Genomic DNA, 16,897 nt, shown 5'->3' on the forward strand with positions numbered 1-16,897 from the left:
CTCAATCATATCTCGAGAAGATACCATTCAAAGCTGAAAATAGTTTCCATAGCTGTACCTCGCTCATGCAATGTTACTGTATTTCAGAATTCAAAATGTATACCATGTATAGAATATATGTGCACAAGATTAACCTATGAATAACAACACTTCATGCATACAGAAGGATTGAAGTTATTTCCAAATATTCATTCTCTGTAAGAATTACTTTAGTCTTTGTTTAGGTCCATTTGCATATTCATTTAATGATCTCTTTTATTAGCCTATCTAAAGCAAGATTATATTTGTTATTTTCCCATATAAAGCAAAAAGCATATAATAAGCTGTCATATCTATTCAAATATTGAATTGTATTTTATCCAGAAACAGTTAATTACAAGTATACAAATTTCAAGATATATAGCAAATGAAGGCACGTCCTGAATAAAAATGCCGAATATAATACTGTCCAAGTCCAAGCCATCATGCTGGATTGCAATGTGTCCTTGGTGCAGCAGTATTGCTCATCACGTTGCTCACCCCTCCTCTCCTACTGTGCATTCAATTAGTCTAGCTCCCTTTCCTTTCTATATTTTATTTCTCAGTTAGTAACCCAATCGGGCAACCAGTCCTATAAAAGGCCATGATGATGGGTAGCGTCCCATATCAACAATCTGAAGTTCTATCCCTGTCCTCTTTGCAATGGCTCTAACCCATTCCTCCTCCGCCACCTTCCTCCTCCTCTTGTCATTGTCAGTGATTGCCTCCGCTGGCGGTTACGGCTATGACCAAAAGCCAGATACACCCAAGCCAAATTATACTTACAACCCAAAACCACAGCCAGACACTTCCAAACCCAAGTATAGTTATGACCCAAAGCCACAGCCAGACGTTGTCAAACCAGACCTCCACAAACCATATTACGACTCCAATCCGAAGCCAACCCTCCCCAAACCAAAATTCACAGAACCAAAACCAGACAACGGGTATGACTCAAAACCATACCTTGGCCAGCCAACCATCCCCAAACAAGACACTGCCAAGCCAAATTATGGTTACAACCCAAAACCAGAAGTTCCCAAACCGAAATTGACAATGCCAAAACCCAACCATGGTAATGACCCAAAACCAAAGCTGATCGTACCCAAACCAGACACTGCCAAGCCAAATTATGGTTACAACCCAAAACCAGAAGTTCCCAAACCAAATTATGAATATGTTCCAAAACCAAACCTTCTGAAACCAAAGATGACTGTACCCAAACCCGATCATGGTTATGACCCGAAAGAGAAGGTTTATGAACAACCAAAGTCAACTACACCAAAGCCAGAGATTATCACGCCACATGATGGGTATGCCCAGAAACCAAATCTCCCGGAACCAAAGTTATACATACCAAAACCAGGTAATGACAAACTGGACTATGACTATGAGTATAGCCCAATCGGCATAGAAGGTTTTGTCCTCTGCAAACAAGGCTCTAACTATACCCCTATTGAAGGTAATTTCTGCACCCTCTTTATTCTTCCTCGGATTCAGTGTAATAATTTGTTTCGCTTGTATTATTATTCTTACAGACGCTGCTGATCAATGATATTCTTTCGTTATGTTTTCCTCACAAAAACTATTTTTTTTGTGTGTAGGAGCTGTGATAAGAATAGCCTGTACTGCTGTGGACCAGTATGGTTACAAGAAAGTCCCTTTCTCCTGCTTGACAGAAGCAACTAATGCAAAGGGTTACTACTTCAAAACATTGCCAGCTTTAAAGCTCACAGAATGCAAGGCTTACCTTGAAAGCTCTCCATTGAAAACCTGCAACGTTCCAACAGATATGAACTATGGGATTACCGGTGCTCCCCTTTCAGCTTATCACATTCTCCATGACAAGAAAATAAAACTGTACTCCATGAGGACTTTCTTCTACACCTCGACGACACCTACATCAACCCCTGCTGGTTATTAAATTGTCTTCTCTCCATGACTACAATTCATCTATTTTTTACGTTAATGTTTAAAGCTGTTGTAACGGCTTGATTTCCTTCTTGTTGTATGGGCTTTTGTCTTGATGATCAGTTTCATTATCGGGAGAGTTTTGTGATAAACATTCTTCAGTTAAGATATTTCTTTCTTTTCTTTTTGGGAGATTAATGATGTATCAGTATCACCAAATATTAATTAATGAACCACAAGGTCATTGATTTTTTTTTAAAAAAAAGAAGTTAAAGACTCGTCTTTTTTGCATTTTGTCCTCTGGTTTTATCATGTTTCCATTTCAATGTGTGCGTTTATAAATACTAAGTTACTTGGCATGTGCTTAGTAAATTTATTGTTTAAATTAATTTACAGTATTTATTTTCTATTTTTTGATAAGTTGTTTATAATTATTTACAAATGAATAAATTTAAATGTACTTGATTTTCAAATAATTATATATAAATTTTGATAATATTATAATAAATTAATTATCACATAATTTTGATATAATTTAAGGGTTTTTGTATTTTAAGACTTTAAATTTCTTCTCGGCTTATTTTAAGTCTTTTAGATTTTTAATAGTTAAAATACAATATTAATATAATATTATATAGTTGAGGAGGGATTTAAGTAGATTATTTTTAAGGTTGACGATGTTTTTCAATGAATAATAATAATAATAATAATAATAATACAAAGGTAAAAATGTTTGGGTTTTTTATTTATTAGGATCTCTGTGTATTCTTTATCTTTGTCGTTAAGATATGCTTTACCAGCAGTAACTTATATAATTGTGCTAAAAATAGTAACGGAGCTAGACAATTTATTTCAGGATGGTCGAGCAAAAGTCTTAAGATGTTGTGTTTGGTCATTACAATATTATGCATCCTGCAAATTAAATAAATTACCTTGCCTTGTGAGGCAAATCAATGTGCCTTCCCACTATATTTTTCTTTTTATCTTTTGTTTTTACTATGGTTATTTTTTTTTTAAATTTTATCAATCAATAATATATTTGTTGAGATATAAAATTGATTATTTTTTTAATTTGGTTACTATGATTTTAAAATAAAAAATATTATAGCATGAGATTGGTGGTCAATATAAAAAAATGAATTTGAATTTGTTGTTTCCAAGAGATTAAAGACGGGTGATCAAAATCAAAATAAATAAATAATATTAGGCCTTTTATTTTTAAGAAAAATATAATGTTAATTTCTCAATCTTATATTTGAAAGAGAGAAAAAGAGTTTATAAATGATCATTTTTTTATGATGAACCTTGCTGATCTTGATGTCAATGAGTTTAATTTAGTAATAAAAGTTCTATTTAGGTCTAAACATGTGCCCATGTGTTTTTATTTTTAGGCCCATGTTAGTAGGGCTACTTTTTTTTTATTTTTTTTTCAATTGAATCCTTTAATATTTTTTTTATTTTGAATTGGGTTTTATAACTTTTTTTTGCTTTTCAATTAAATCCTTCAACATCTATTACCTATACAATTTTTTTTGGGGATTATATTATTGAACATCTATTACCTATACAATTTTTTTTGGGGATTATATTATTGATGATATCCCAATAAATCTAAGTAACTTAGAAATAAGATATAATCAGTTAATCTACTAGTTCTAGTAATATGATTCATTTTTTCTAGTAAAGATATTTGGTAGCTTAATGTAGAAAACTAAATAACTGGTAGTTGATGCTTGGTAAAGTAATGTAGCTGATAGTAGGTAAATGGTGTCCGATAAGCTAAAATAGTTGATTCTTAATAAGTCGAGGTAGCTATAGGTTTCTTTACAAGGTTTCTTTATGAATATAATTTTTGCATCACGCTTTCCCTTGAAAACGCATTTACAAACGGTTTTCTTGCATTTATTAGGCAATTCAATGAGATGTCACATGTAAGGTACTTTAGAATAAATCATCGTACTCCTAACCATATCTATTAGAGCACAATTATGTCTTTCAGTAACTCTATTCTACTGTGGCATCCCTGGCATTGTATATTATGCCCGTTTGCTTTGCTTTTTTAAGAACTTAGCAAATGGACCAAGATTTTATCTTGACTTATCATATCTACCATAGTACTCACCACTTTTACCCGATTTAATAATTTTAACATTTCTATCTAATTGTCTCTTGACTTTATTAATGTACATCACTTTTATCCGGACCATAAATTTAGTAGATTAAATATATTTATTTTTATGAATTCTTTTTTAATTAAATATTTTTTAATTGAGCTTTGTAATTTTTTTTTCTGATTTTCTTTTTATAGGGTTATTCTAATTTTATAAATCAGGTCACGGGTGTGGCATATTGACTTGGGTTAACTCGATTAATTTTTTAGGTTCTTTTTTAATTGAATATTTTTTCAAGATCTCCCACCAATAACTCAATCTTCTTCTTTTTTATTTAGTTTTTTTTTATTTATTTTCATCCTAAAATATTAGGTTATTTAGGAATTGTGTTTCATATTTTTTTTTAATTTGTTTTATGTGGAGTTTCTTGGTTCATGTATTTAGTCTTTTTTTCTCAATTTGAACATTTAATATTGGATCTGTCGGAAATGTAGTTTTATAGTTTTTTTTATTTGTTTTTTATAAAGTTATATCAATCTTATAATCTACGTTATGAGTTTAACAAGTTAGCCCACATTGACTTGAGTTATTTTTTTTTGTTTTTTTAAGTGATTTTTTTTTATCTTATTCGTCAACATTTGGTTAGTTAAAAATTGAGTTTCATAACCTTTTTTATTTGCTTTCTACGGGGTTATCTTGATCGCATGACCAGAGTTGTGGGTTGACAGGTTAACCCCAGTTGATGCCGGTCATTTTTTAATTTAATATGTTTTTCTTTTACAATTTTATCCTTCAACATTGGATTGATTAGAAACTGACCTTCATAATTTATTTTGATTTGCTTTCTATAGGGTTATCTCGGTCTCATGATCCAATTGGAGATTTATCAAGTTAACACAAACCTATCCAATATGTCACCGCCTTAATATTTGAAAAAAATATCATCCAATATGTTATTATATTAATATTTTAAAAAAATATCATTCAATATGCATTGTATTTTGAGTTAATGAATAATTTTTTTTATGACATATTAGCAATGCTTGAAAATTTATTTATGTTAAAAAAATTGATCTCACCCATAGCGCAATGCAAACCAATAATCTAATAATATTCTATAACATAATGTGGAAATAAAATAGTGAGATTGAATACGTACCATTATTATTCATGATATCTAATGAAGAAATCTTAGTTTATATATATTCAGTTACTTATTATAATTTATTTGGTGCCTTTCTATAAAGGAGAGTAATGGGTAAAAAAGATAATCACGGGATAATCATTTATTATGATCCCTTAAATTTCTTTTATAGACTGTTTAAACTTATGAATTAAATTTATTCATATGGTTAACTAAATTCTTGTGGTTGAATTCATATAGTAAAAGGAAAAAATGTTTTGAACTAGAACAATCACTTTAGATGATTGCATGGTTTGGACAGAAAAGCATTGTAAGACAACTAGCACAGAAGGCAAAACAAGATATGCCACGGTATCTGACCATCAAGGGGTCTGTGTCCATCTTGAGAAAAAATCAATTAATAAACATGAAGCAAGATCCACATCAAGGAAATAAATGCCTCTATTTATGTCATTTTCAATGAAATATTATATTTTATCCAGAAAGAAACTGTTAATTAGAATATACAAATTTCAAGATATATAGCAAATTAAGGCACGTCCTGAATAAAAATGCCGAATATAATACTGTCCAAGTCCAAACCATCATGCTGGATTGCAATGTGTCCTTGGTGCAGCAGTATTGCTCATCACGTTGCTCACCCCTCCTCTCCTACTGTGCATTCAATTAGTCTCCCTTTCCTTTCCTTTCTATATTTTATTTCTCAGTTAGTAACCCAATCGGGCAACCAGTCCTATAAAAGGCCATGATGATGGGTAGCGTCCCATATCAACAATCTGAAGTTCTATCCCTGTCCTCTTTGCAATGGCTCTAACCCATTCCTCCTCCGCCACCTTCCTCCTCCTCTTGTCATTGTCAGTGATTGCCTCCGCTGGCGGTTACGGCTATGACCAAAAGCCAGATACACCCAAGCCAAATTATACTTACAACCCAAAACCACAGCCAGACACTTCCAAACCCAAGTATAGTTATGACCCAAAGCCACAGCCAGACACTTCCAAACCCAAGTATAGTTATGACCCAAAGCCACAGCCAGACGTTGTCAAACCAGACCTCCACAAACCATATTACGACTCCAATCCGAAGCCAACCCTCCCCGAACCAAAATTCACAGAACCAAAACCAGACAACGGGTATGACTCAAAACCATACCTTGGCCAGCCAACCATCCCCAAACCAGACACTGCCAAGCCAAATTATGGTTACAACCCAAAACCAGAAGTTCCCAAACCGAAATTGACAATGCCAAAACCCAACCATGGTAATGACCCAAAACCAAAGTTGATCGTACCCAAACCAGACACTGCCAAGCCAAATTATGGTTACAACCCAAAACCAGAAGTTCCCAAACCAAATTATGAATATGTTCCAAAACCAAACCTTCTGAAACCAAAGATGACTGTACCCAAACCCGATCATGGTTATGACCCGAAAGAGAAGGTTTATGAACAACCAAAGTCAACTACACCAAAGCCAGAGATTATCACGCCACATGATGGGTATGCCCACAAACCAAATCTCCCGGAACCAAAGTTATACATACCAAAACCAGGTAATGACAAACTGGACTATGACTATGAGTATAGCCCAATCGGCATAGAAGGTTTTGTCCTCTGCAAACAAGGCTCTAACTATACCCCTATTGAAGGTAATTTCTGCACCCTTTTTATTCTTCCTCGGATTCAGTGTAATAATTTGTTTCGCTTGTATTATTATTCTTACAGACGCTGCTGATCAATGATATTCTTTCGTTATGTTTTCCTCACAAAAACTATTTTTTTTGTGTGTAGGAGCTGTGATAAGAATAGCCTGTACTGCTGTGGACCAGTATGGTTACAAGAAAGTCCCTTTCTCCTGCTTGACAGAAGCAACTAATGCAAAGGGTTACTACTTCAAAACATTGCCAGCTTTAAAGCTCACAGAATGCAAGGCTTACCTTGAAAGCTCTCCATTGAAAGCCTGCAACGTTCCAACAGATATGAACTATGGGATTACCGGTGCTCCCCTTTCAGCTTATCACATTCTCCATGACAAGAAAATAAAACTGTACTCCATGAGGACTTTCTTCTACACCTCGACGACACCTACATCAACCCCTGCTGGTTATTAAATATTTGTCTTCTCTCCATGACTACAATTCATCTATTTTTTACGTTGTTTAAAGCTGTTGTAACGGCTTGATTTCCTTCTTGTTGTTTATGGGCTTTTGTCTGGATGATCAGTTTCATTATCGAGAGAGTTTTGTGATAAAAATTCTTCAATTAAGATTTTTCTTTTCTTCTTTTTGGGAGATTAATGATGTATCAGTGTCACCAAATATTAATGAACCACAAGGTCATTGATTTTTTTACTTAAAAATAAATAAATTAATTAAAGACTAGTCTTTTTTGTATTTTGTCCTCCGGTTAATTTTATCATGTTTCCATTTCAATGTGTGCGTTTATAAATACTAAGTTACTTGGCATGTGCTTACCAAATTTATTATTTAATTAATTTATAGTAATTAATTTCTATTTTTTTATAAGTTGTTTATAATTATTTACAAATGAATAAATTTAAATTTTTATTGAATATAAATGTACTTGATTTTCAAATAATTATATATTAATTTTGATAATTATAATAAATTAATTATCACATAATTTTGATATAATTTAAGGGTTTTTGTATTTTAAGACTTTATATATATATATATAAAGTCTTAAAATACAAAAACCCTTAAATTATATCAAAATTATGTGATAATTATATATATAAGACAAACTAGATGACTATTCTAGTGTTGTAATCTCTACCTTTTCTATTGTATATTGTCTTACACATATAAATAAAAAAAATTAATTAACTAATAGATTAAGCCTCTTACTTCTTCTCAACTTGGTATCAGAGTCCTTAAGCGTTCTACCTGAAACAGATTGCATTGTTGATTTTGTTTTAAATTGCTAAGAGTTTATTTTTGTTCTATTTTTATAGTCTTCCTATAATATTCTTGACTCTGATGTCAATAAATATTTTCTTATGAATATTTCTAACTCTGGTGTTGGTAAATATTGCGCAACACTAAAGGTACAGTTTTCGTGACTCTGACACCAGTGAATAAATTCGCAAAATTTGAATTAGAAAAAAAGGAAACTATTTTTTATTTTCTAGTTTCATTTTCTTTAGAAAAAAACAGGTATTGCATATCAGATACGTATTTCGCAATAAAAGTCCATAAATTATATATACAACAAAGCCAACAAAACCATATGGAAAAAAAAAAGTGTGAGGGACCCATAAGTAAATCAATGAAAACCTCCAGATTTTTATGAAATTTTCTGATATCCAAAAAGAATTTATTTAGTCAAATATCAAAACAAAAAGGTGTGAAATAAAAGAAAAATGCATAAGGATATATTTTGTCAAACACACTCTTAACCCAAAATAATTTGCGTTGGCCGAGCATAACTCCCGGACCCACACCCAGCCAAATCTCAATTTTTTGTTTCTCTTTTTTTGGGAAAAAAATTCAAAAATTTGGTTACAACCGAAATCAAAGGTAAATATAAAGTGTCTTTAATATCTATCTCATGACCAATATTCTTGATAAGTAAATGATATAGGTTGCAACACTTATCACTTTCACCTTTGAACGATTCCCCGTACAGACGAGTCGTTCACTTTCCTTCGGATTCTGGCTTGTAAGGAATCCCTACACTGTGTTGTTATTCATGTAAGCAATAACACTATAATCAACAAACCAGGTATTAGAAGGAACTTAAGCAAGATTTGATTCATAACAAGTAAAAGAAATTTTATTACATTTCTTTTCAAACCAAGCTTTATGTTTGTTTGTTGTAGTCCATCTTTACATGTCCTTTCTTATTATAAAAATAGCATTTGATAGTAAAATTATCTTTTTATTTTTTATTAACTTTTCTAGATGCATTTTGTTTCTTTGGTGGGATTTATTTTCCATTCCCTTCCTTCTTACTAACTCTTTGAGTTACCAGCAATGTTGTATGTTTCTTTCATGTTTTAAACATACTTGCACTCAAATACACATGTTTATCAATTTACTTATGCTTCATTTATCCTTAATTATTGGTGTTATAATTAATTTTGAATGGATCAAACTGAGAAGGAAGTGAATTCAGAATGAATTGAAACAGAAAACTATCATTTACATGCATTCTTAAAGCATTTAGCTTTGCAACTTTATCTGCCTTATCGAGAATATGATGTTGAACTCCTCTAGTACCATCATACTTCATGCATGGTAGTTAATTCTTCTATAAAAGGGCTTGCTAGCAAAGGCGGAGCTAGGAATTTTTTTTATCTTGGGCTATAAACTGTTATTGATCCTTGTTGTAGAGCTAACTTAGAGCTTGGGAATTCTTACTTGATCGTGATGGTTTCGCACTCTTGTAACTCTGTTTAAATTCCTCTTCAAAACCCAAGTTAAGACCCGATGTTGTTGAGAAGAAAAAAATTAAAATTCCATGATGCTTCTCGAGTATTGATAAAGATAAAAGAATAGATTTTAATAAATAATAGAAGACAAAATCTTTGTAAGGAGTAGGTTTTTACAAAAAAACAAAAAGAAAAGTCTTTATTTTTTACTTTAGCAAATATATTTGTAGGAGGCGCGCAGTGTGCTCACTGCTAGGGTTCGGGGCGGAGCCCGAAATTTTTTTTTTCCTTGCAAAAAATTCATAAATTTCATTACTGCATATAAAGCTCCAAATAAAATTTAGTCAAAATAACAAAAAACACAACTAATATTAACCCTACAAAAACATATAGGACTTAACGACAGTATGATTCTCAAAGAAAAGGAACAGTTAGCATTAGCTGCACTTGCAATCCTAGGCCAAAGATCAGCACACTCCTTTCCAATTGGACCGGTAATTGCTGAGCCTTTCATTTCTCCTTTGGGGTTCACACTGACACCAACATTATCTTCAAAATACATGAAAAACACCATCCTTTCGGCGCCAAGGCTTACGCTGCCTAACAATAACAGCAGGCATAACCTTCTTCCTGAGATCAGGCTTCCCCTTCTTGACAGTGGCCATTACCATATCACCAACGCAGGCAGAAAGCAAGCGGTTCAAGCGACCCTTAATTCCCTTCATAGATATGATGTAAAGGTTATGCAGGGAGAGTATTGAGTTTTTTAATAATTATTTTTTAACCTGGGCTACAGCCCACCTTAGCCTCCTATACTCCTCCGCCCTTGCTTGCTAGTGACTTGTCAACTGATCCTTCACTGAATTCATAAATAGCTTGGCTTTTTTCATCTATAATTGAGAGTTTTTGATGTTGCTCGCCGGAATTATCCTCATTAACGTCAAACTAAGCATGTTTGACCTCTCTCCGGCTTTCATTTCAAAGACTTGTTCATCAGTGTTGTCATCGGTAATAGCTTGGGTTTTATTCGTCAAAAGTGAAAAGTCCAAATCCAAAGTGTTAATCAGACTTGCCCATACCAAAATGCTTGAAGTATATGATTGCAACACAGTGGGGATTAAGACTAAAACTTTAAAAAACATTCTGACAATGGAAGCTGAAGTCTACAATATAGAATTTTATAATTCTAAATTAATAGACTATTCATGTCACCTTGGTTCACCTCTGGGCAAAAACCTTATATAGCGCATGCATTGTCCACTCTATAGATGCAAAAATATTAATCACCTTACCGTTTGATATAATTTTTAATTACTACTTAAAAATATTAATCACTCTATCCAATTCATAACTAGTTAAAATGACTCCTCTTTAGGCTAGCCCCATTCCCCTAATTGTGGTGACCTTTGAAGAATAATATCGTTGTCTTTAAGATCATAATTTATGACTAATCTTTTATTTGATTTAATTATATCTATAAGGTTTGGTAATCTAGGTCACTTTGGCGACAATTACACTAATAAATCTCACAGTGCAGGATTAATCAATATTATCTAACTCTTTTTTTAAGTAAACTTTAATGTGATCATAAAAAAAAAAAAAAACTTAGGATATTATGGCTACTCGTAATAGACTTCACAATTCACCCTTCTCTACTACCCATATTTTTCTATGTTCTTAATATATATATATAGCAAGAACCATGCTCCGCTACCAATTGAAAGAATAATTTATGTCATGAATATTAATGACTGGAACTATAAAATGAATTCAATCGGGCATTTTTATACCAATTGAAAAAATATTAGTTATTAGAAATAAATATAAAGATCATTGTGATAAGCAAAAAGCATATCCTAAGCTGTCATCATGTCTATTCAAATATTAATGAATTATATTTTATCCAGAAATTAACTGTTAATTACAAGTATACAAATTTCAAGATATATAGCAAATTAAGGCACGTCCTGAATAAAAATGCCGAATATAATACTGTCCAAGTCCAAGCCATCATGCTGGATTGCAATGTGTCTTGGTGCAGCAGTATTGCTCATCACGTTGCTCACCCCTCCTCTCCTACTGTGCATACAATTAGTCTCCCTTTTCTTTCTATATTTTATTTCTCAGATTAGAAACCCAGTCGGGCAACCAGTCCTATAAAAGGCCATGATGATGGTAGCGTCCCATATCAACAATCTAAAGTTCTATCCCTGTCCTCTTTGCCATGGCTCTAACCCATTCCTCCTCCGCCACCTTCCTCCTCCTCTTGTCATTGTCAGTCATTGCCTCTGCTGGCGGTTACGGCTATGACCAAAAGCCAGATACAACCAAGCCAAATTATACTTACAACCCAAAACCACAGCCAGACACTTCCAAACCCAAGTATAGTTATGACCCAAAGCCACAGCCAGACGTTGTCAAACCAGACCTCCACAAACCATATTACGACTCCAATCCGAAGCCAACCCTCCCCAAACCAAAATTCACAGAACCAAAACCAGACAATGGGTATGACTCAAAACCATACCTTGGCCAGCCAACCATCCCCAAACCAGACACTGCCAAGCCAAATTATGGTTATAACCCAAAACCAGAAGTTCCCAAACCGAAATTGACAATGCCAAAACCCAACTATGGTAATGACCCGAAACCAAAGTTGATCGTACCCAAACCAGACACTGCCAAGCCAAATTACGGTTACAACCCAAAACCAGATGTTCCCAAACCAAATTATGAATATGTTCCAAAACCAAAGATGACTGTACCAAAACCCGATCATGGTTATGTCGACCCAAAAGAAAAGGTTTATGATCAACCAAAGTCAACTACACCAAAGCCAGAGATTATCACGCCACATGATGGGTATGCCCAAAAACCAAAGTTATACATACCAAAACCAAGTAAGGACACACTGGACTATGAGTATAGCCCAATCGGCATAGAAGGTTTTGTCCTCTGCAAACAAGGCTCTAACTATACCCCTATTGAAGGTAATTTCTACACCCTCATTATTCTTCCTCGGATTCAATGTAATAATTTGTTTCGCTTGTATTATTATTCTTACAGACGCTGCTGATCAATGATATTCTTTCGTTATGTTTTCCTCACAAAAACTATTTTTTTGTGTGTAGGAGCTGTGATAAGAGTAGCCTGTACTGCTGTGGACCAGTATGGTTACAAGAAAGTCCCTTTCTCCTGCTTGACAGAAGCAACTAATGCAAAGGGTTACTACTTCAAAACATTGCCTGCTTTAAAGCTCACAGAATGCAAGGCTTACCTTGAAAGCTCTCCATTGAAAACCTGCAACGTTCCAACAGATATGAACTATGGGATTACTGGTGCTCCCCTTTCAGCTTATCACATTCTCCATGACAAGAAAATAAAACTGTACTCCATGAGGACTTTCTTCTACACCTCGACGACACCTACATCAACCCCTGCTGGTTATTAAATATTTGTCTTCTCTCCATGACTACAATTCATCTATTTTTTACGTTGTTTAAAGCTGTTGTAACGGCTTGATTTCCTTCTCGTTGTTTATGGGCTTTTGTATTGATGAGTTTCATTATCGGGAGAGTTTTGTGATAAACATTCTTCAATTAAGATATTTCTTTCTTTTCTTTTTGGGAGATTAATGATGTATCAGTTTCATCAAATATTAATGAACCACAAGGTCATTGAATTTTTTTTAAAAAGATAAGTTAAAGACTCGTCTTTTTTGTATTTTGTCCTCTGGTTTTATCATGTTTCCATTTCAATGTGTGCGTTTATAAATACTAAATTACTTGGCATGTGCTTAGTAAATTTATTGTTTAATTAATTTATACTATTTATTTTCTATTTTTTGATAAGTTGTTTAGAATTATTTACAAATGATTAAATTTAAATGTTTCTTGAATATAAATGTACTTGATTTTCAAATAATTATATATGAATTTTGATAATTATAATAAATTAATTATCACATAAATTTTGATATAATTTAAGGATTTTTTTATTTTAAGACTTTATATTTCTTCTCGGCTTAATTTAAGTCTTTTAGATTTTTAATAGTTAAAATAGAATATTAATATAATATTAGATAGTTGAGGAGTGATTAAGTAGATTATTTTTAAGGTTGAAGATGTTTTTCAATGAATAATAATAATAATAATAATATTGTTTGGGTTGCTTTATTAGGGTTTATTCGTATTCTAATATTTTTCGTTAATATATGTTTTACCAGCAATAACTTAGGGGGTGTTTGTTTCTTGAAAAGTAGTTTCCGGGAAATCACTTTCCAAACTTTCCTAACTTTCCTGTGTTTGTTTGCCGTTAGAAAAGTTGGTCAACGGAAAATACTTTCCGGTCAACGAAAAACACTTTCCAGTCAAAGGAAAATTTAGCTTGATTTTCAGAAAAGTGTTTTCCTTTTATTTTAGGCGGAAAACACTTTCCGGAAGTTGTTAAAAATTTAGAAATGTCATATTATTTGCTAATTATATCAAATTTGATCCTCAAACTTTTGATTGCTATATATATATATATTTTGTTTTGAATATTTATTTTTCAATTTCATCCCTTAGAATTTAATTTTTATATTAAGTTTGGTCCTCATTTTTACAATTAATTGTTATTTGCTTTTCCCTTATCATTTTTTTATTGAAATTTTTTATCTATCAAATTTGGTCCCCATTCTTTTGATTGTTACCTATTTTATTTGAAATAATTTATGAAATGTTAATTATTATTATTTTAATTTCTTCATCTTTTAATTTTTTAATTTTTTAGATTTAATCTCTATTATTTTGATTATTATTTATTTTATTTGAGATAATTTATGAAATTATATTTTTTTTCAATTTCATTCTCATTCAACTTTTTAATTTGTAAGATTTGTTTCTCATTATTTTAATAAACTTGAAAAAAAATAAAATATTAATAAGTTATTTTCCAACTAATTTTCCATGACATAACCAAACACTGAAAAGTGTTTTCCAACTTATTTTTCATTACTCTTCCAAACATCGAAAAATAATTTACTTTTCTGGAATTCACTTTCCTGGAATTCACTTTCTAAAAGGAAATTATTTTTCAGCAAACAAACGGAGCCTTATATAAATGTGCTAAAAGCAGTAATGGAGCTAGGCAATTTATTTTGGGATGGCCATGCAAAAGTCTTAAGATGTTGTGTTTGGTCATTACAATTATGCATACTACAAATTAAATAAATTACCTTGCCTTGTGAGGCAAATCAGCCTTCCCAGTTCCCACGGTGTATTTTTCTCTTTTTTTTCTTCTTTTTTTTTACTTCAGTTATTTTTTTCTTTTTAATTTCATGTTTCAATATTATATTTGTTAGGATCTCCAATTAATTTTTTTATTTGCCTTTAATTTGGTTACTGTGATTTCAAAATAAAAAAATATTATGGAATCAGATTGGTAGTCAATTTAAAAAAAAAAAAATTTGAATTTTTTGTTTGCAAGAAATTAAAAACGAGGGACCAAAATTAAGACAAATAAATAATGATAGGCCTTCCCTTTTTAAGAAAAATATAGTGTCAATTTTGATCCTCTTCTTTTTTTTCTTTCGATCATAATTTTTTTTTCCAATTTGATCCTTCAATGTTGTGTTGATTGAAGTTTTTCGTTGATGGTTTGTTTCGATCTACTTCTTATGTGATTATTTCGACTTCAAAAAATATTTTGTTATTGGGTTGATGGTGGCATTTTACAAAAGTAGTCCACTTTTATTGTTTGAAAGGAATTGAAAATGAGAGGACTAAAATTGAAAAAAAAACAAGAAGAAGAAAAGAGTACGTTTTTCTTTTAAATAACTTTTGTGTCACCATCACCTCTTGCTTTTGAGATTTTGTTAAAAAAAAAATTTTGTCCATTTAGTTTGTATATTAAACAATTTGGTTTAAAACTTTAGATTGCTCACATTTTAGTTCATATGTTTGAGAAAAGAAAGATGGTCGTTGAAAGACAATGAAAGAGAGAGATAGAGTTGACAAATGATCACTTTGTAGTGATGAAACTTGCTAATCTTGGTGTCAATAATTTTCATTTAATAATGAGAGTTATATTTCGATCTATTTTTTTCTTTATCTTGCCAAAATAAAGTAGATCCGACATTAAGATTTCTTTTTGGATTTATGTTAATTTTTTATTTTTTCAACTAGTTAAATGTTGATTTAATACCAAAAATGAGTTTTTTTAGGTTATTAGGGTGTTTTTTTGTTTTTTCTTTAAAACAAATGGCTGAAATGTGTTTTTTTACTCTTTGGAGTTGGTTGCCAACCTTTCTAGTCACATGTGGTAGCCATAATCTTGAACAACAAACATGTTGCGTGTCGTTTTTTTTTTTTAAAAAAAGGGGTGGACAACTTAAAAAAAGAAAAAAAAAATTAAATAAGGCTTGGAAACGTGCACTTTTGCTTTTATTTTAAGGCCCATGCACGTAGGGTCGTCAAGCCTGTGTGCCTAACCTTTTTTATTCATTTGATTTTTTTTTTTAATTTCAACTTTCAAGATCGGTTTTTATTGTTTTTCTTACTATTTTTTTTTTCAAATTAATCCTTTAATTTTTTTTTTAATTTTGAATTAGGCTTCAAAAAAAAGATTTGGTTTGCTTTTCAATTGAATCCTTCAACATATATTACCTATACAAATTTCATTTTTTTTTCTTTTGGGTATTATATTATTGACGATGTCCCAAAAAATCCAAGTAGCTTAGGAATAAAATTTATGTATTGGATAATCAGTTAATCTCTTAGTTCTAGCAATATGATTCAGTCTCTCTAGGTAAGGTGTTTGGTAGCTAATGACCCGAATCACAAGTTTAGTAAGTTGACTCTATTTATTTTTTCAGGTCATTTTTTAATTGAATATTTTTTTTAATTGGACTTTGTAATTGTTTTTCTAATTTTCTTTCTATGGAGTTATCTCAAACTTAGAAATCGAGTCACAAGTTTGACATGTTGACCTAGGTTGATTCGATTTATTTTTTTAGTTCCTTTTTTAATTGAATATTTTTTTCAATATCTCCCACCAATAACTCAATCTTCTTTTTTATTTAGGTTTTGTTTTTTATTTTCATCCTTAAATATTAGGTTGTTTAGAAATTGAGTTTTGTAATTTTTTTTAAATTTGTTTTCTGTGGAGTTATCTTGGTTCATGTATTTAATATTTTTTTTTCAATTTTAATATTTAATATTGGATATGTTGGAAATATAGCTTCATAGTTTTTTTATTTTCCTTTTATGAAGTTATCTCAATCTTATGATCTACGTTACGAGTTTAACTAGCCCATGTTGAATTGCATTTTTTTTTGTCTTGT

At 31.5% G+C, this 16,897-nt stretch overlaps 3 protein-coding genes and 1 pseudogene across 3 annotated transcripts; 3 read left to right on the plus strand and 1 right to left on the minus strand.

The window, feature by feature from the left end:
- The first annotated feature begins 648 nt into the window (after nt 1-648).
- On the plus strand, nt 649-2,204 carry LOC18105281 (extensin). The gene is made up of 2 exons (XM_006375386.3): nt 649-1,480; nt 1,623-2,204. The coding sequence occupies exons 1-2, from the start codon at nt 682-684 to the stop codon at nt 1,940-1,942; spliced, it is 1,119 nt and encodes a 372-aa protein (XP_006375448.1). The 5' UTR covers nt 649-681; the 3' UTR covers nt 1,943-2,204.
- A 3,751-nt stretch (nt 2,205-5,955) lies between these two features.
- On the plus strand, nt 5,956-7,576 carry LOC18105282 (proline-rich protein 3). Its single transcript, XM_052446782.1, has 3 exons — nt 5,956-6,531; nt 6,571-6,832; nt 6,975-7,576. The coding sequence occupies exons 1-3, from the start codon at nt 5,989-5,991 to the stop codon at nt 7,292-7,294; spliced, it is 1,125 nt and encodes a 374-aa protein (XP_052302742.1). The 5' UTR covers nt 5,956-5,988; the 3' UTR covers nt 7,295-7,576.
- Nucleotides 7,577-9,875: 2,299 nt separating this feature from the next.
- Nucleotides 9,876-10,316, minus strand: LOC112324126 (60S ribosomal protein L23-like; annotated as a pseudogene).
- Nucleotides 10,317-11,800: 1,484 nt separating this feature from the next.
- LOC127904282 (extensin-like) lies at nt 11,801-12,659 on the plus strand. The gene is made up of 2 exons (XM_052447026.1): nt 11,801-12,566; nt 12,643-12,659. The coding sequence occupies exons 1-2, from the start codon at nt 11,801-11,803 to the stop codon at nt 12,657-12,659; spliced, it is 783 nt and encodes a 260-aa protein (XP_052302986.1).
- The last annotated feature ends 4,238 nt before the right edge of the window (nt 12,660-16,897 follow it).

This window comes from Populus trichocarpa, chromosome 14, assembly GCF_000002775.5.
Source record: "Populus trichocarpa isolate Nisqually-1 chromosome 14, P.trichocarpa_v4.1, whole genome shotgun sequence".
NCBI classification, from domain to species: domain Eukaryota; kingdom Viridiplantae; phylum Streptophyta; class Magnoliopsida; order Malpighiales; family Salicaceae; genus Populus; species Populus trichocarpa.